The sequence below is a fragment of the Seriola dumerili genome, unplaced genomic scaffold (assembly GCF_002260705.1).
Source record: "Seriola dumerili isolate Sdu_G_001 unplaced genomic scaffold, Sdu_1.0 BDQW01001387.1, whole genome shotgun sequence".
NCBI lineage: Eukaryota > Metazoa > Chordata > Actinopteri > Carangiformes > Carangidae > Seriola > Seriola dumerili.
Window position 1 is genome coordinate 299,220 of NW_019175642.1, and position 20,690 is coordinate 319,909.

Here is a 20,690-nt window from a genome sequence, read left to right on the forward strand (position 1 = left end):
CTCCTCTAACCTATTTTTCTCATGTGTTGCTGAATTTGTAAGTAAAAACTTCTAGGCTACTCAATTTTCATCCTGCTAGCAGATGACATGAACTAAATCTTAAATGCCAAGACAAAACAAACAAAAATGTCACATATTGTCAGGCCAGCAGTTTGAATGAAATAATTTTGATAGAAAGAAGCTGCAGCTCTTTTGTTAGTAACAATGATGCCAGTCATGTTATGTAATCTGAATGTAAAATAAACACATGTTCAGCTTTACAATTTATTGTAGGGAAACCCATTTCTGCCAGGAAAAGACAACAGGGGTGGCTAAAATAAAAATCTTCATGGCAAGTAAAAATTCTGAGATAGTGTGTCATATTTTTTGACATTTTATGTAAAATATACAGAGTCAAAATCATTACTTTTTAGGTCAAAATTGTAACTTATTATGTCATAATTTTAACATAAAAAATGATTACATATTTTCTTAGTCCAAATTATTATTTAGTATTAGTATTTAAGTCAAACATTTGAATTACTATAAATCTGACTCAGAAAAAAACATTTTGGAGTCATTATGTGATAATTTTGAGTTAGCATCTCATCATATTAGCCTACCATGAATTTCTAATTTTGCTATTCCTAACTTTTGTTAAATGTATTTTTACCTGGCATTATGGGCTTCCATACACATATCTCAACTACCTGGTGAAAACAAATTCTAATTTGCGCGTGCGCTCTTCACATGTGGGTCACGCGAAACCGCATTACACACACTTCATCCTTCCACCAATGGGGTGACTGGGAAAACAATCTTAGCTTTGCAGTAGGGCCAACAGAGCGAAGAATCTGGCGAGGCACAGATGGAAATTATACCTCTGAGTTATTAGATGTAATTTATCAAACTTATTTTAGATGTTTTGCGGGTAAATTAATCGCAAAAGTTGCAGTTGCGACTCACGGGGCGCTAACTTGTGGGATTAGTTTGCATGCAGCCCGACAGCGGAGGCTGACTGCGGTGGGATGGGCTGTGAGGTGTTCAAGATGGCGGCGCCCTGTGGAGTGCAGCTACTCTAACAGGTAAACAGGTCCGATTATTTACATCTAATGTGTTTTTCTTACAGCGAATCTCAACGCACATGACTTGTTTTACTATCCACGGGCTGTTCGGCTAGCTTCCCCGCCGTCTGAGCACGGCTGACAGGCAAGATGAATCCCTGACCGAGTGTGGGTCGCTGCTCCCAGCTAACGTTAGCTCTCGGCGTTGGGACTGACTTGTTTTCCGAAAGACCCGGTGATTGATTTAGTAGATGTTGATGCTTTAAACGCATCATCGTGAATGTATCTGCGTTTTCGGTGCATTTTGAGGCGGTGTTCGGTTCGGCAGAGAAAGGCTGCCGACATATTTTTATAATGGGATAAAGTAAACCCAACCCTGCCCATTGTTCTCTGCGAGTTGTTTACGACAGGCAGCAGCCAGTGGTCAGTCCCCATACAGCAGCAGCAGCCCTGCCGCTTTCCAGCCTCTCTCCTCAGCCTGTCCGGGCTCTGCACTGCCCTCAGTGTGCACCTCACTACAACACAGTGCCATTAAGGCCTCTGTGTGTTGAAATTGCTTATTTGATGTCTCATTCTGCATCTCAGCATTAGGATGTGGTGCAGCTTTTTGCATCATGCTCATTTGCTTTTATCTACCAACTGCATCAAACTTGAATTCAGTCAGACAGTTCATTTCCCGTTATCATGTCAGTCATTAGTACCTGTTATTAATATGTGTTTATTCGACCATCATCACTCAGGCTCTGCTGCCATCTTGGAGACAAAATGGGTCACTAGTTTTAAAGTTTGACCTTCTCGACCCCTCTGTCACATTGTACTGGACTCACTGTTCCTGCATCTGTTGTCTGCCTGTCTATGCTTTGCCTAATCTATCAAAAATACTAACTTCATGCTAACAGGGCTGTGTTCAGAATTAGGGACACCAAAAAGTAAAGTCTTACAAATCATTTGATTATATACAATGGTTTAAAATCATACTCTGTTAGGGCCATGGATCTTAAAATGATCCAAAGCCCTACCTGCTACGTAGAGCTTTGGAAACCGACCTGCTTGGTAGGGCTTTGGATCATTTTAAACTTTTGATACCTACAGTCTCTAATGTCTAATCAAAAACAGTCTTGCAAGAATTTGCCAAAATAAAACGTAGTCTAAAATAAGATGGCTGTCTCCTGATCTAAATTAAGGGGCCTGAGGTGGTAACGCAGCTCAAGCTGCCTGTCATGGGTGAGCAAATGATTCTGGGATATCCAGGGAATGTAAACTGGTTCCAGTTTACCACTTGCTCCCGAAGCTCGAATAAAATGTTCTCAAATAAGTCCAAAGATTGTAGTTGTTAAAGAACGGAATGTGAATAAAATCTGTGAACAAATGATATCAGTGGCGAGGTTACTCAAAGATACTGTGCTTTTGTGAACATCTGTGTCAAAACAGAATTATGACCCTGTTTTTACACCAGAATATGATTGGACAGTGACAGTCCAAACACAAATCAGAGTCCAATGAGAGAGCAGTTGGCTCCATTACCTTCATCTCCGCCAAAGGTTCTGAAAGGTGCACGATGGCGTGGGCTTTTACGTGATTCAGGGGGGGTTTAATTATATTTGTGATGCTGTTGAAAATAAAGATAATGTGCTGTGGGTTTATGCAAACCCACTGTCCACCTTGAAAACCTACTACACATTTCAGTACTTGCAGTGGAGATGAAGATAACGCCTGCTTTCTGATTGGACTCTGCTTTGTGATTAGGCTGTAGCTGTCCAATCAGATTCAGGTGTAAAAACAGAGTCGAAATTCATACTTGGAACTTCAACTTCTTCTGTTGAGTTTTTATTCAGACAATCTCTCTGTTGTTTTTACAAACCCTTTTCTACACATGTACAAAGTTGAATTTCTCAGGCAGATTTATTTTACAGAGGTTGATTTACAACAACACACTTTGGAATTATTTGTGAACATCACTTTACAAGCTCAAAATCTTATTGACCCTAATTTGAGCTCATAAAATGTCTTCATACTGCGTGCCTTTGTTTTCTAGCACTGAGAAATTTGAGATGAAACCCACTTGGCCCTAACTATTTTTTTTGTTTGTTTGTTTTTCTAGTGTTTGGGGGAAGTTTTTTTAATTCTGAAATGTGATCCACAATTTTGTTCAATTACTCAATTTCTTAAATACTGATGCTGTCACTCAAAAAAATGAAGCTTCCAGTTGATCATGTCAGCCTAATTAGATAAACATAAACTAAACCACATGACTGATGATTTTAGCTTGACAGATATTTAGATAAATACCAGAGACCTTCCTCTGTTTACTATGACATAATTCTTTTGCATAGCCCAGCCCTACACTGCAGTTTCCCAACAAACTGACCATGTTTAAATAATAATGCAATGTTTTTTGTTCCTGTTATTTATATATACTCATGTTTGAGATTTTAGGGCGTATTAAATTAACATTTAATCTAAGAATTGTTATAAAGTAAGTTAAAATTTGGCTATTGTTTCTGAATTAAACTATTTATCTGTAAAAGTTGCACATGTGTAGGCTCATAACCATGTCATCGATTCATCTCTTATTATGTTGAATAATCGTTTTTGTCCCTTATCAAGCAACAATGCAAAACAGTCCCTTGTTCCAGCTTCTCAAATTTGACAGTTGGCTGCTTTTCTTTGTTTTTATTCTCCACGCCGGTGACAGCTGTGGCTGGACCCATTATCATTGTCCATCCGTCCCATTCTCATTAAAGCAGTCTCTCAGGAACGCCTTGAGGGAATTCCTTGAAATTTGGCACAAACGTTCACTTGGACTTGAGGATGAACTGATTAGATTTTGTTGGTTAAAGGTCAATTTTCTGGTATTGCCGGGAAAAGTCTTCACTACGCATATTGTGATTCTGCACAGACATGGATGTAAGCTGTGACTTGACTGGTTGTTGTGGAGGCTTACAACTGCAAGGCGGTAATTCTAGTTTATCATTGTAAATTGAATAAAGGTGCAACAAGTTAATTAATTGGTTGGTCGACAGAAAATTAATCACCCACTAATTTGATAATCGATTAATCATTTTCAAGAAAATAAAAGCCGAACATTTTATGGTTCCAGTTTCTCAAAGGTGACAAATTCAGATTGAAGTAAATGAAATGCCTTTGGTTTTGTACTGTAGACCAGACAAAAACAAGACTTTTAAAGAAGTTACCTTGGAGTGCAGGCAATTTTGACAGTTTTCAGTCTTTTCTGGGGTTTTATTGTCCAAAAGCTGAATTGATTAGAAATAATATATTGATTATCCAAAAAAAAAAAGATAATCATTAATTTCATCCCTAAAATGTAATATCTTTGGGTTTGAGACTGTTACTCGGACAAAAAACAAACAATATGAATACGTTACTGAGCTCTGGAAAAATGTGATGAATATTAATCATGTTATAAACTAAACAAGTAATTGAGAAAAATAATAAAGAGAGAAACTGATAATGAAAAAGATGTTTTTCATTGGTTGTTGCCCTAAACGCTCCTTTTTTTGATTAAAGCACTACAATATCTCTATTTCCTTTTATTTCCTGCAACAAGCCTCTCTGTCCAAACTGAACAGGCCAGTTAGGTTGATGGTAATAATTTCTTGAAATGGACTGAGCAGGCTGTTTGTCTCTTTTTTTTTTTTTTTTTTTGAAACTGCTTTAAGATATTCACGCAGGAGAAAAGGAGCCTGTTGGTAACAGCTTGCACATAGCCAAATGTTATTTCCAGCGTGCACATGGAAGCGCTTGAGCTGCATAAAGCTTCTTTGTGTCCTCCTGAGCGTTTTCCCAAGCTGCCTGAGACCACACTGAGGGTGGCTCATGTTTGTGCCACTGACCTGTCCCTGCAAGAAGAAGAGTGTGAAAAACAGCCATGTTTGAATCCACCGTCCACACCCTGACTCCCAGAAACCCCATGACTGAGCAGTCCATTGATAACAGGGAAGCAATCGCGTTGTGACGACTTCTGCGAATGAACAAACAGGAACTTATTCAAGCTTTTATCGCCTTGTTTTGATTTGTTGTGAACAAGAGAAGCTGGAGGAGACTCATACTGCCATGTTTCTTCCCAGAGGGCAGCGTCTTTATCTGACATGAGATTTCATGAGAGGAAATAAGATAAATTACGCTGCATATTATCTTGTCTCACTTTCTAAATAAGCTCCTGTTATCTTGGTTTTCATAGCATGTGACTATATGCTGAAAGATTGGATATTCTGCACTAATGAAATAGTTTATAGCCTGTGAACTTGTGTAAAAAAAAAAAAAAAAAGAATACACAACCAATTTCAACCATATTAGGATTCTAATCAGTCGAGTTGAGTCGGCGGCGAAAGTGTTGAAAGGAGATCTGGAAGACTGATGAGATCTCTGGTGCTGATTCATAACTCCTGTGAGGGAATAAGCTGCTGGGTCCACCGGTGCAGACACCCTGACGATAATGACCTGCCCATCAGGATTATTTATGCCTGTTTTTCAGATGGAGATTTGCACGGCTCTCCTTTACTTTAATGACTGACTCAGCGTCTAGCCTAAATGTATCACAGACACCACTGATAGACTAATAACCTGAAATGGTTAACACATAAGGCAAGTTTGTGTATTTTTAAAGCAAATTCTGGCTTTGGTTTGACGGTTATTAAATATACCTCTTGAATTCAAATCCTCATTCAAAGCACTGGTGGTAAACAGGGAGGATTGAAATAAGTTGGCTTTAGCGAGGTCAGTTAAGGTGCAGGTCATGTATTGGGATCTGTCACACTGTCTTAATTACATCTCAGAGGTTTTCCGCCTAATTTGTTTGATTAATCCGTTCTAAGTCTGTTCTCTGAACTTGTCTTGATTTGTGCTTCATTGTGTATTTGTGGTCGTTCAGGTCTGTTTTTGTTTGCGAAGCTGTGTGTGGTTCTGTTATAATACTCTCAACTCGTGAACTGAACAGTAGGATTGGTCAGTGATGAAATGTGTGTTTTAACAGCTAGTTCTATCCCAGCTGCTTATGTGTTGAGTGTTTCACATATTGTGTGGTGTTTACCGCGAGAAGTGTCAATGTTGAGTTTGTGCTTTCCTGAGGAGGAACAATGCTTGAGACGTTTTGAGCTGTCACAGTGGGGAAAACACAGGGATAAATGTTAACATTAACAATGGTTCCACACCTCTCCATTTAGCTGCTTCAATTAAAGGGTCCTGGTGTTGTTCCTGCTGGCTCACTGTCACACTGTCGGGGCTTAATGGGACACCTGAATAAAATGGAGCCATTGTTAGTGTTACTACTAGCACCTGTACTTTTCCAAAGTCCAAATGTCTCTGAATCCGATGAAAAACAAGCTCAATAAGTCTCACACAGACATAGAAAACCTTGAAGTCTACATAGTATAAATATCTGACTATGAAATGAAACAACTGACAGCCAGTGAAATGGATGAAAAATTAGGTCTGTTATTATTAAATCATTAATTGATGGCGTAATATAACATCTTTTAATTTTTTTTTATATATCTCCAATGAATATTCGCACTTTCCCATGAAAAAACATTCAAGGAAAATTAAAATAATCTTGTTTTTGGGAAAATATACAGCCCAAATATCTTAAGAAGTGAGGGTTTCAGTTCTGGAGCTACAGTACATTTAGAAAGATCTGTGGCACTCAGTTTTTATGAAGGACCAGTAACTTGTAGATGTGATAGAAAAACTATATTAACACTACACAGAATCAAAGTTTGGTTGCAAGAAAGTTAAAACTAGCCACAATGTTGATTTTTGAAAATTAGAGTTTCTTGGATTTTCAGTACAAATTTCAAACCCAATCCTGTGAAAAATAAGCAATTGCTGAGGCTTAGAATACACAGAGAATTACAGAAAATTATGAAATTTAGGTTGTACATATTATATTATTTTCTAGTGTTTATCTTTTTTTAAATTTTAAGTATTTGATTTAGGCATTTTTCAGTCCTTTTTGTACTGTCCACTTTGCTGATGTAACACTGCAAATTTCCCCACGGTGGGACTAATAAAGTACTTATTCCTAATAAAGGCTCTATTTTATCTCAGCTCAGAGGCCCAAACTTCAAAAACTCATAAGTAAACAAGTATTTGGAGTAGAGCTATAGGATTTGGCAAGTCTTATGTATTTAATAGAAGTTTTCACCTGAATCTTTTTTTCAAGAAAATCCATGAACTGGAACTGGTTCTGGGTGAGTTGGAATGAAATTACCCTATACTTATATGGAATTACCCTATTCCCAAAGTTAACTTCAGTAAGACAAAGTAATCTTTGCTCAGTCTACTCAGCTTTCAACTGCATCCCACAGTCTTCATTAGCTATAAGTTGGCTTAGTTGCTGAGTTGAGTTGTTTTCATGAGCAAAATTTAGCCTTTCGCAATCTTTCTGCGTGTTATACCAAAAATTCCTTAATTCTATAATAGATTATCTTGTTTTGTGACCTGGCAGTGCAACAAGCTGTAACAACAACACTGATGTGTTATCATCTTATAAAATTGCTATGGCAAGCATGTTAGCAAACAGGTTTTACGAGCGTTTTTGCTGAGAACAGCTGCCTGATGCGGCTGAAAACCAAGCTGATGAGAGTGAAGAAATAAAATAAATAAATGAGAGTAATAAAGTTCAGGGTCATAAAACCAAAACAATGAGTTAAAAGACTCTAAAACACTTTGTAGAGCTGGGTTCATCACTACAAATGCCCCATTTTAATCCATAGTTAATATAAAACTATTGATCAGAGCGGCTTAAAAAGAACTCTTGTTTTATAATGATTATTAATTTAGGTATGTCTGTTCAGTTAGCAAGCAAGTGAGGACAGCTCACACCTGTTAGCTATCTTTGCTTCTTGTGCCAGTTAATCCCATTATGGCCAACACACACCTTACAATTATCGTTTTCATAATGTTTGTTTAATCTTTATTAATCCAGCAAAGTTCCACCAGGAAGCTGCCCAGTACAGCCTCAGCAGTTTGGTGTTAAGGCCTTTGCATAAGGGCTCCTCAGCGGTGGTAATGTGGCTGGGATAAATGCTGCTCTTTCACTTTTCCCACTCACATTTATCCTGACACAACCCTAACAAAACATGACCTCACTAAGATGTAACCTTGTTGTCAGTTCATGAAAACAGCCCCAGTCCTTTATGTGGTTCCTCATCAGGAAGTCACCATCAGGGTCTCTTTAAATAAAAGTACTCAAACCAGAGATGGAATTGCAGAGAAAGTGAAAAATTGTGAAATTATCAGTGGCTTTAAAATTGAATTGGACTAAGACTGAAGCTTATTTGCCATTGTTATACAGAGTTCAGTAAGACTGTAAAATCTGTAGCAAAAACACTGTATCTTTTTATATGTAGTAAAACTATAAATTGCAGAGAAATCTAGACACAGTGTTGGTGATAATATATGTAGTTGTCTAATGTGATGACCTCATGGGAGCCGGAGCAGCCATCGTCTGAAAGGATGACGTCTGTAAACCATCATGTCATCTCAAAGTGCAGTTCATTTTATTCTTCAGGGATCCTATTCTTAATGTCTGAGTAAATTAGATGAAGTTACATTATACTGGATAACATTTCAATAGGTTTTTTTTTCTGATTTGAAGAAATGGCACAAACCCTGCATCCCAGTACAGAGTTGGTATTGTCATGTGACCGTTAATCCAAGATCAGAGCTGTGACTAATTCTGGGATATGTTTATGATTTGGTCTTCGTGCGATGTAGAGGTGCCTGGAGACTGTATCGGAGGGTGGCCCCAGGAGTCCTCCAGGCAGGCAGGGACGGACACCGTGAGAGAGACGCTGCCTCCACCTCCAGCACTGCCACCACCATGGCCAGGGAGCAGCCCAACGTGGGGGACCTCCTCCCGCTCCTGGAGACCGCCGACCTCCACCAGCTAGAAGAGATCAGAGGCCTTATCAACGAGCAGCTCAGCACTGGTACGGCCACCTGGCTTGTTTAACGACACTGTGCTTTATTCAGCTTTCTGGCGAGCTTTGCCTTCTCTTCTTTCAAAAACGCTGTAATGATTTTTCCTGTTCCCCTTTTAAAGAGCGAGGGTCCATGCTGCTGAACGGGCTGGTGGACTACTTTTTGGAAACAAATTCTGCCCAGGCCATGCATATCCTCTCCTCAGTCAGAGAGCCCCACGATAAGGTGAGAAACACCCCGACAAAGTCCTGGTCACACCAAGATTTAAAGCAGCGAAATCAATTCATTTGAATGGATTCACTGGGATCCAAATATCTGCTCAAGGGAGTGAAATTAATCTGTGTGAATATTCCATGCAGAGTTAAAGTTTGTGAACTCTGAAAATTTGCACCATTTACCTATAGCAAGTCACCCAGACAGTGCTTAGCCTTGAGGGGATGGAGAGCCGGAGAGTCCAAAGTAGAGGAAGCTACCGTACCATTGACTTTTTTGACTAACGCTGGTTCAGCCGGGTCAGCTAGCAAGTTCATTTTTAGCTTGCCAGCTACAGCAGCTGACCAATGAGGCCTGCGAGTAGTTACTATGCCACCAATCTTCCAGCCCAACCTATTTTGAGTGAGCAAGCGAATGCCACTTTGTTTTGCGACCGCTGCTTTAATATCAGTATTTCAAACCAATTTCTTTGCTATTAAACACTTAGTAAATATTGGCGTTTGAACTCATAGACTCTTTGGTAAAAAAAAGCCAGGTGAGAAGAAAGTACTGATCCTGTACAGATGACTGTATGCAGTCTGCAATCTGTCTCCCATTATAAAATGTGTCAAAATGAAATGTAAACTCAAGAGATTGAACCAGTACTAAAACACTCCTTCACTGTGTTGGTGGTCATGCCCTCAGCTGTTAGAAATGTCATCAGATGCTTCAGTGTTGTTGTTGCATTGTGTTTGTGTGTGTTTGCATATTGCCATAGCAACCCAATACATGTGGATTTGTGGTGGTGTAGGACGATGAAGTCATCATAATTATTTCCATGGTCTTATATGGTTTTATTTGCATGTAATTGAAACGCCCGTTACCGCCCCGGTGTGTTGACTTCTGTTAAAGAAGCCAGAATAGGAATACAAGGGTGATTTTTAGCTGTTGATGTTTCCTGTAATTTAAAATGTGCTGCACATTACACCATGGGGATATCCATATACGGATATGTAAAAAAAAAAACCCACAATTCTGAACCTGTACCTGTTTAATGAAAAAGAACAAGACCTCCAGCTATCTTTCTTGAAAAAAACTAAATACAAATCTAACCCGTCTATGCCTCTTCTTTCCTCCCTCACAGCACCTTCTGGACAAGATGAACGAGTGTATGACCAAACAGGCCTGCCGACTGCCCACCCTCACCCTGCTCGGCCATGTAATCCGCAAACAGCCGTCCTGGATCCACAAGATTGCTCGATACCCTCTGCTGCTCTCGCTGCTCAAATGCCTAAAGGTAACGGCCCAGTTATGACTCGGTGAACAAAGAAATCCCCTTGTCGAGGCGTTGAGAGGGACGTGGATGGATGAGGATTAATGATTTCTCATCCATCTGCTTTTTTAGAATTTGTGCAATATTTAGTTACTGTACATTTCATCGCATCTATTCATCATTTTTGCAAGATTTTAGTGGCACCTCAATCAGTGGGTAGATCAGTGAACAGATACTTAAGTGACAATTTTTTTTGACTTTTCAGCCTCTTTGGGAAACTATTGTAGATGTAACTTGTACAGATCGAGTTTTTAATACTGGTGGGCACTGAAAGGATGTTGTTTAGATACAGAACAGTAAGTTCTTTACATGTTTGATGCAGCATGTTATTGATTAGCTTGGTCACTCAATGCTCCTCCAGAGCAACACTGCTTGTTTGTCTACTCAAACTGGACAGAAGTGAAGTTTGCAAAGTTTGTTGATTAACCATTGATTAGATTAAGTTTTAACCACATTACCAGCCAAGCTCTAGTGTGTGTCAGTGTCAGTTTTTTTGGTCCACTGCTTTGGTGCATCCTGAAATATTTTCACCTTTACTGGATGGATGAAATGCGGCACATGTTGTTGTGCATTAGATTAAATAGTGGTTAACATAACCACCAACACTAATAAGTTAATGCCAGCCTTTTATTGTCAAATAACTTTTCTCCAACTTTAATGTCCCGGCAGACGGACACGGACGTAGTGGTGCTGATAACTGGAGTGCTGGTACTGATCACTCTGCTACCCATGATCCCTCAAGCTGGGAAACAACACCTGTGGGAGTATTTCGATATCTTCGGTCGCCTGGCATCCTGGAACCTTAAGAACCCCGGTAGGAACGTCCTGTCATGTCTAACTCTGTTTTTCCTATTATCTTGCACTGTAAGTTCATTTTGTTACCCTGAAGTTCAAATTTGTGTGTGTGTGTGTGTGTGTTTTTTTTGTTTGTTTTTTTAACACATTCAGGACACGTTTCAGAGGTTTATCTAATCCACCTGCACGCCAGTGTCTATTCACTCTTCCACCGACTCTACGGCATGTACCCGTGCAACTTTGTGTCCTACCTACGATCCCACTACAGCATGAAGGAGAACATGGAAACATTTGAGGAGGTAGTAAAGGTGAGGAACAGTTGTGGTTCAAGACCTAATGTTGGGCCCTACCACCCCCATCCAACCCCAGGTTCAAGTGGTTTGTGTCAATTATGGTATATTTTCGGACTTTATCGGTATATTTGGGCAGCTCAACACTCTGCAACTACTATTCTGCCCTGAGTAGCAATGTGTGTCATGTATCAGCGGATATAAAACATCTTATCGTTTGCTGGTCTTTGTTATATAGGCTACATCTAAGAGTTTTGATTGAGTTGATAGATTAGGTGGCAAATTCCAATCGGTTGGCTACAACTCAGTGACATCACCACAGTCTGAAAACAGAGCCACTTTGAAAATGAAACGAAAACTCAAAACTTATGAAAATAACATCTATATTTGGAACGGTTAATCCTGTCAGCTGTGAAAGAGTCTGTCAAGAGTTAGCAGGGAAGCTAGGCGGTTGCTGTAGTTAGCTACAGTGTATCTAGCTACAGCAGTATAAGCAGTTAAATGTGTTTATTTTTCCAATATACCATTTTATACAAGTTAGCTTAGTTAGTTATCCTGTATGTGCTGTATAGTTTTATTTCAGAATCAGTATAAATAATAATTTTTAGGTGACCTTTTTAATTTTTTACATCACCTTCAGGGAATTTGTCTTTGTAATATGATTCAAAATGGGTCATAAATGACATAAATTCAGAATATTTACATTATAATACAAATGGCAGCTACAATAGAAAATGTATGTTAACTGGCATTTTAATGTAACCTTTTCTTAAATGTTATAGCCATACAGCCACACAGAGCCAGTCAGGAAGAGTTAGAAGGCAACAGCGAGGCCATCGAGGATAAATCAGGCCGACCTGATTGTAAAGACAGTGATCAGCAGGGAGAATACGTTACAGATGAGGGAGAGAAGCCAGTAGTGTTAGCATCAGGTGAGAGAGGGACCACCGTACGGCCTGCAGCTTCAGAGCCCAGTGTGCACCTTGCACTGTCAGTGTCAGGTGAGCTCGAGGCCATGGGCTCATGCGTTGGCATTATGGTGCTTGGTGCTTTCCATTATCACTGAGTATTAATTTCATTGTTTAACTCGTTTTTATTATTGCTCCCAGTGTCTTGAGTCCAATACTTGTATTTATATTTGAAAGTGGGTGAATTATTCGATTCAATTCCTGCATGTCAGCGGGGGGCTCTTCGGAAGGCGGGGCCTGTTTCATTTGAAAGCTAAGGCCACCAGTGGTGAGGATATCACCCCTGCTGCTGTACTGTGTTGCTCTTCATAGAGTTTTTGTAGCCAAATGATCGCTAACATAAACTTTGTGTTCTTCCGTCCCAGCCGATGCTCGAACACGTTCGTATACATCCTGAACTGGTGACAGGAACAAAGGACCACGAGCTTGACCCCACAAGGCAAGTCGCACACTGTTCTGCCCAGCGAAGGAGCAATTTGGTGTTTAACCTTCTCACCCACCACTCTGACTAATAGTGCCGTGCTTTGCTGTAGGTGGAAAAAGTATGAAATCCATGATATCGTCATCGAATGTGCCAAAGTGTCTCTAGACCCCAAGGAGGCCTCCTGTGAGGAGGGCTACGCCACCATGCCTGAGAACTTCTACCCCCAAGTCCACATGCGACCACAAGACTGCACTTCCAGCCCCTACACGGACCTCCACAGCAGCTACGGTCAGAAAACATCTCATACATGTGAAACCTCATAGAGCTGGAACAGTACTGGATTCTTAAGGATGATACAGATGCTGAAAATTTGAGAGAAAAATCTGATCTTATTTATATGAATTGTTTTTTACATAAAGACATAAGAATAAACATACATTTCATTTTTATTGCAAAATTGTTGTTGCGCTCTCTGATGGAAAAACTAAACTACAGACGCTTTCTCAACTACCTCACACGCATCTTGTGCTGCAGCTTCTTGATAACTGTTGGTCAACATGTACTCTGAGGAGGAACAAGAAGAGAACACTGTTGTTTTATATTTTTATCAGTCTGCTCTTTCCTTAACATGATAAACAAGCTACAGCAGGAAGCTGACAGCAATTGCACATGTAGTGTTATGACAGGACGTTGCAGTTGGCAAAGACATCAGACTGTGATCATGATCGTTAAACAGGATGGGTTCAGGCTCCTTACTTATCATCATGTTTTACTATGACATTATTAATATACAGGCCTTTATCTTTATTGCTGTTACACAACTATTGAATCAATATCTCATCCGGTCAGAGATTGACATTTTGTTGGCCACATTTAGAACTTCCAGTTGTGAGTTGGCATTAAGAGTTGTTTAAACAAACACCACAGACAGTAGGAGTTTAATATAACAGATCATTTTCTGGAAATAAATTATTGAGAAACTGTTTCTGACTAAGTACCATTATATTAAATACCATACAAATCAAACTACATCACGTTGATGCAGGAATCATGTATCAAAATTATATTGATTTAAATATTCAATATTACCATATTCATGATCACCATATTACCATATTCGTGATCAAAAACACTGCAGCAAAGTCTCTGTGGGTTGATAGATTCAAAATGTCTCGTGGTGTGTGTGGTCAAAGCCATTCTCTTAAATGTGTTTGAGCATTTTCCTGCTCAGTTACTGTTTTGCTTTATTTTTTAGATCTCACTTATTATGATTTAAGGTCGTCGACCTATTTTGTTTTACATGAGCACTGATACTGACTTGTCATGATGTTAGTGTTACTGAATTTGAACATGACTGTGCATTTTAGTTCTGGAATGATTAGGCCATTTAAGTCCATTAATCATTTAAATTATTCATTAAGGAAAAATGTGGAACATTTACTTTTTCCTTTTTTGCCTCTCAGCGAGGATTGTATGCTGCTCTTGTGTAATCTGTAATCAGTGATAGTAAGTTGAAACCCTCATACATTACAGGGCTTTTCTGTTGTGCAGAAAATTCAGCTTTTTCCTTAGTGATTCTGTTGTAATTCTCATGCTGTGTCTTCTAACTGGTTTAAAGGACAAACACTGAACAGTTGTGTCCAAAACGGCAGAGAAAGACCAAAGGTTGCACCCGTTTGAGGATTGATCAGACTATTTGTCTTCTTGACAACAGGAAGCTCTTCTTCGACCCCGTTCTCAACTCCACGGCAGCCGCTACCCCCGCCTCTGTCCTTGCCCCCCTTCTCAGGGACACAGCCCTCCTACCGCAGCCCACAGACTACCAGACGCCAGGTAAGATCATCCATAATCTGGGCAAAAACCGTCAAAATCCTGGTTTAATACACAAGACTGGTCAATAACTGATGACCAGAGGTTAATACCAGAGAACCAAGCTTCTGTTTGCTGCAGGCTGTTGTGGATTTTCTTCAGTTTTTCTGTAGATGGTATCAAACATTCACTTCTAGGTTCATAATAACCAAATCAAAGACACAGGAGCAGCTTTAATACTGAATCACACAGTTTTATTCTTCATGTAACGCAGCGTACAGGTACAAATGTGATATGTGAGGAGTCACTACACCACAGCAGTAGCTTGGAAAATGCCTAATTTTCGGAGCTGTACAGTACAGCGCTTCAGTGGTTTACTTGCCTCTACTATCCCTAGCTAACCTTGAAAGAGGTCCACTCGTTCTGCAGGTCCACTTGTGATTCAATTTCTATCTAACTCTTAAGTAATATTTTTTATTGATTACATGTCAGACCAAATATTAATTATATGAACATCACAGTTTCCTTCAACAATAGTCATGTTTACACTCCACAAAGTCCCCAATTAGTGCAGCCACTGCCCGCCTCGTTCTGTGGGACGCGGAGAGACGGTGAGTGGACAGACAGTTATTGAGTCATCGGAGTCAGCGGTCTGGCAGACAGTTGGGTCAGGCTTCAGGAACTACAACACATGCCCCCCGTCCCCGTCCTCGTCCTGCCACCTCTCTGTAGTCTCTCCCGAGGGCTTGGTTGCCTTGGAGATGCCATCTCTCCCTTTCTATTATTGGGCCAGCCACACAAGGGAGGGGTCTGGGTGTTTTTCTGCCCCCTGGGGTCTGTCTGAGGATTTGTCTCTGTGACCCAGACAGACGGAAAATCTGGAAAACATGGGCGCCCGACCATTTTAGGAGAGATCACATTTTAAATTTGTGTTGTTGACTCGGTTCTTGTACCATAAAGACAAAAACTCACTCAGCTGTTTTTCTCAGCTCAGCAGTTGGAGAGGAGACATGTTTGACTGTTTTAGCAGCCAACTTGTTCATGTTCACTGACATCAAAATGCTGAACCTCCACCTGCTCCACTGTCACTACTAAGAAAAGCTACAATTTGCAAATAAATATCTTAATCCTAACAACGTGAACAGGGTGAAAAATATCCAGGATTTTAAGTAACTTTAGATACATTTCGGGTAAGGGTCTCAAATCTGGGTTTTTGGTTGAATGGCAAACCCCTGCTAACTCAGGGTTTTCATTTGGAGTGAATTTAAGGTAAACGGGAGCCGCACTCATTAAATATTTGGCAGCTTCTGTGTGAAATAACTCCAATTTCTGTAAATGTTGTTGTTTTATTTCCTAAAGCTTAACAATTTTTAATGATGTCAACAGAGATGGTTTTTGCCCACTGTAAAACAATGGGGGAAATCCTGTACCAACACCTGGTCCTGTCTACATGGTGTATTAAATATATTAAAATGAAAGATTATTAAACTTTTCAGGTTAAAGACATTCACCTTCTTTATTGAATTTTCCAGTAACTGGCCTAAATACTAATAATAATAATTCCAGCTTTTAAAAACATATCAGTGAACTTTGTTGAGGTTTAAACCATGAAAAAAACAGTGAATGGGGAAGGCTGTGGATTTGGTGCCACAATAATAAAACCAAGTCATGTGTGCAAAATCTTTCAGTCAGGTCACCAAAATCAGATAGAAAAGACTCTTGTGGATTATCCAGAGGAGGAGGAGGTGTAGCAGTACTAGTGTTAGCAGCACAAACAAATTCCCATTTACCTCCATTGTATTGTTTTTAATACAAAACCAGAGCCATTTACATGGGCAGATGCCACCAGGAGTGATAAAATATGGTTTTTATAATTTATAAACTGACCAAGGACACATGAATGCAGATGAAATTAATTTCCCAGGTTGAGAACCACATATACATAACCAGTTGTCCCATACAGACTCATGCAGATGGAAACTCATGGAAACGGGCGAAAACGAGTAGTTAACATTTTTCCAGTCTTAATGCTAAGCTAACTGGCTGCTGGCTGTAATATCATATTGAGTACGTTTCATCTAACTCCGAGCAAGAAATCAAATAAGTGTATTTCCGAAGTGTGGAACTGTTCCTTTAAGTAAAGTGGAAACGTATCTAAATTGAAGATTTGCAGTTTTTGTCTTTGTTTGTCGAATTTGTGATAAATTTGTTTGGTCTTTTTCTTTGCAGAACTCCACCTGTGAACTTAACTCTTCCTGCGGGGGGAAGGACCCTCTGTGGAGCCCCTCCTCGTTGTGTGGCATGGCCACGCCCCCTTCCTCCAGGGGCATGTCGCCCAACTTAGAGCTCTCCCACAGTGCCTCACACCTTCCCAGCCGCTTCCACTGCACATCAGGTACAGGTTACATCATTAGGGAATATTTGCGGCCGTCCGTCAGTGTGCTGCAGTGGGGGTTTTCTTTTACGTTGCACCTGAGTGACGCTCTGGAATTCCCTTTTGTGTTGATTTGATCTGAGCAGGAGGGAAAGGAACGCCTGCCTCCAGCACTCCAGCCACCTCTTCCCCACCTCCCACCCTATCAGATGACTTCCCTATAATCTCCTTACCAGCCAACACAGTCCAGTCCAGTCCACCAAGAAAGGTATGCTCTTTCTAGATTTCACCGAAAGACAAAAATCTCTAAACAGACTTTTTAAAAAATATTTTTATAGAACTGGAAAGGATCAATGAGGGGATTGTGATTATTCATTACCAACGTGCTGTTTTTCCAAACTTCAAGATGCTCTAATTGGATCCTGTTCGTCGTATATTTCTTAATTAGGAACATTCAAACAAATATGACAGATATGCCAGCCATTTCAAATGATCTAGCTTCACTCATGTTGAAAGCTCATTTCCTTAACAGTAGGAGGCAAATTGATTTTTGAAATGGCCTGTTTGATTTTGTCCTCACAAGTAAATGAATGGCAGAAAAGAGATTAAATAATTGTAGTCATGTTATTGTTTCTCAGCATTAGTCAGATTTTCTTTTTTGGATTACTCATGACAAACTAGTATATAAATGTAAAAATCTAAACCTGTATCTGTCAGTCATCCAAGGATCATGAACTTGCGTTGTAGCGGTTTGTACAAAAAAAAAAAACAGTGACTCGCCTTCACAATTCATAATAAAACGATCAACGCTGTGACTTTTCAGGATCGTCGACACGGAGAAAGCAGTAAACCCTCTTTGGTGAGACAGGAGCCAGTGAAAGACACGGAGAAGAGCGGGGAAGTAACAACAAACAGAGGTTAGTCATGATGAGGCACATTACTGTAATTTATCATATCCAATTTAACAGTACAGGTCTTCACAGGTTTTTATTGAATTAGTAGAGCTGATAGTGGGTCCACTCTGATTCACTTGGGTCAATCAGACACTGACACATAGACCTGGTCCCTGCCGACCAGGTTAGACTGAATATAATTTGGACATGGCCCGACTGAGATCTCAGGTCTCTTTCTGATCCCAAATGAAGAATTATTGTATCATCAGTCTTAATCCTAATGAGGTGCAAGTGACCTCAGCAAAATAACCATAACTGAGGTGCATTTGTAGTTTAAGTGTTTGTGCTTTTTGGAGATGTTTTTTTTTTTTGTTTTGTTTTGTTTTGGCATCATACCCACAGTTGTGATATGTACATTTGCCAATCAGATGCAGGAGCTGCTGAGAACATCTCCATGACTTTGACAGAACTGTCGGTCTTCATGAAGAAACAGGAGCTGGAGCTTCAGCTGAGAACAGAGAAAGAGAAGGAGGAGGGTGAGTATTGGCTTTAGTTTATATCTCAGAACCAGATCCAGTCACTTTGTTAGTGCCTTCCCGTAGAAAATAATCCACTAAAACCAAATCATGCTGCACACGAGGCAATAACAGAACGACAGAGTGACCTTTCCGAAATGTATTTTGAGCTCTCTCCGAGCAGGGTGGCAACCACAGAAAATCAGGAGTGAAACTTCTTTGTGTTCCCAAATTCGTTGTCCAACAAGCGTTTTACACTCATGTTTGCTTTTTTATGTTGATCAAAGGAAACGGTAAAGACTGACGGTTGCACCTTGATGTGGACGAGCAGTAAATGCATTTATTTGAAAAGTTTCCGCCTCACAGCCCCTGTCAGTCACATTTATTTGTCTTCTTAATATTTTCAGTCTCTGTGACCGTGTTGTTTGTGCAACACAAAATGACCCAACTTGAGTCTGCTAATCCAGAGCATGTACAAGTTCCAGTAAAAATAAACCAATATAATATGATACATATATTTTAATAAAGAAGATAAAGATGCGTCAATACAGTATATACAACATAGAAACTGACTTATGTTAAAAATTATACAGACGCAGTGTGAAAACACAACACAAAGTGCTGCGATCCTCCAGTTCACTCCACACCTCACAGGTATTTGCCACAATGTAAAATAGCCACAGACCTACATATGGGTAACATATGGGAACAGCTGTATGGAAACGACACATTATCTTGTAATCAACAATATATCCAAATCATTCAACCTTCACAACAGAGTCAGTCAGTACAGTGTTTTGTTTTGACTGAACCAAGATTGATTCTCCTGTTAAGTTAAATGAGCCTGAGCTCTTGGACTCGACTAAATATCCAGGATGCGAACACGCCCTTGTTCATATCTCTGTGTATTTAGCTGGCTTCACGCAGGTGTCGATTTAAAGCCCACTTGAGCCACTTGTGATAAAACTAAATATACCTACAGTGCTGTGAACAGTGAACAACTTCAGATAAAAGCATCTGCCAAATGGCACAAGCTCTGTTGCTAAAGCTAGCTGCTTAGATTTAAACTTTTCTGTTCTCTGGAGGAAGAAACAGAAGCCTGAAACCTCAGTGTTTCTGTGTGGGATAGCTGTTGTGTTGGCACCCGTTGTGAGTGCATACATCGACATTCAGAACACACTGTACATGCAGGTTTATCTCCATCACAATCCTCAATATGTTGTTTCTGCTGCAGCTGCCATCACAGAGGAGCTGCTGAAGATCACTGAAGACACACAGGAGCTGCCAGGCCTGCGGGGCTTTGATTCGCCTTTCTATCACACCACTGAGACTCTGACCGGCTGTCAGACACAAGACAAGACCCTCTCTAACGCCCAGCCCGGAGGCCCCGTCCGGGACACCCACCATGTTGTATCAACACCAGACAAAGCGGAGAACACCGCGAGTACCAGCGGTGTCGGCAGCGAAAGAGGAGGGGGAGGAGCAGGAGGGGACAGCAGGAGTTCAGCCCTCGGCCTCGAGCAGCCCTGGTCCTTCCAGTCAGGTTTCACCCCAATCGACCACCACCTGCACCGGAGCCCCTCCGCCCCAGACGACGAGGTGGGCAAGTTGGGGATGTTCTTCCCGAGCCCGTGCAGCAAGACCCCGGCCCCAGTGCCCTACGAGTCATTTTTCGACCTGGCTCTGCCCAGGGCGGCCTCGCTCTTCGTGGGGCAGAAGACGACGGAGGCGGTGCACAAGGCGGCGATGGAGAGGCTGTTGCAGCGAGAGGAAGGGTTGGAGGATGGAGAGGAGGAAGGGGTAGTGTCTGCTTCACCACTGGAGGTGCTGGATCGCCTTGTTCAGCAGGGGAGCGACGCCCACGACAAAGTTCTCAAGAGGTGAGGGGCTTGACTTTGATTTAGCTTCGTTCGACAGCAGTTAGACTTTTGTTTTCCAGCTTTTTTTAAGGAGGAACCCGTTTGACACCATCTGCTGTAAATGCCTCTTAATAGCATCGCATCCCACCACTGTAGATGACAGGGATATTTATCAACTTTGAGCAATCCTGCAAAATTTGATAGCATTTCACCTATAGATGATGCTTACATCATAAATTTAAATAGTTCAG

The 20,690-nt window shown here is 40.6% G+C and overlaps 1 protein-coding gene across 2 annotated transcripts in view; it reads left to right on the forward strand.

Annotated features, from left to right (window-relative positions):
* The first annotated feature begins 1,013 nt into the window (after positions 1 to 1,013).
* LOC111238487 (hamartin-like) overlaps positions 1,014 to 20,690 on the forward strand; it is a 31,730-nt gene continuing 12,053 nt past the window's right edge. Inside the window, exons 1-14 of one of the 2 annotated variants that reach the window (XM_022768026.1) lie at positions 1,014 to 1,064; positions 8,781 to 8,995; positions 9,109 to 9,212; positions 10,324 to 10,476; positions 11,182 to 11,326; positions 11,461 to 11,615; positions 12,931 to 13,004; positions 13,099 to 13,277; positions 14,704 to 14,822; positions 17,028 to 17,193; positions 17,319 to 17,440; positions 17,996 to 18,089; positions 18,494 to 18,601; positions 19,815 to 20,460. In XM_022768026.1, coding sequence (XP_022623747.1) covers positions 8,887 to 8,995; positions 9,109 to 9,212; positions 10,324 to 10,476; positions 11,182 to 11,326; positions 11,461 to 11,615; positions 12,931 to 13,004; positions 13,099 to 13,277; positions 14,704 to 14,822; positions 17,028 to 17,193; positions 17,319 to 17,440; positions 17,996 to 18,089; positions 18,494 to 18,601; positions 19,815 to 20,460 — 2,174 coding nt within the window. In that variant the 5' untranslated portion in view covers positions 1,014 to 1,064; positions 8,781 to 8,886. The remainder of the gene's footprint in view (positions 1,065 to 8,780; positions 8,996 to 9,108; positions 9,213 to 10,323; positions 10,477 to 11,181; positions 11,327 to 11,460; positions 11,616 to 12,930; positions 13,005 to 13,098; positions 13,278 to 14,703; positions 14,823 to 17,027; positions 17,194 to 17,318; positions 17,441 to 17,995; positions 18,090 to 18,493; positions 18,602 to 19,814; positions 20,461 to 20,690) is intronic. The other variant, XM_022768027.1, reaches the window with a different exon arrangement.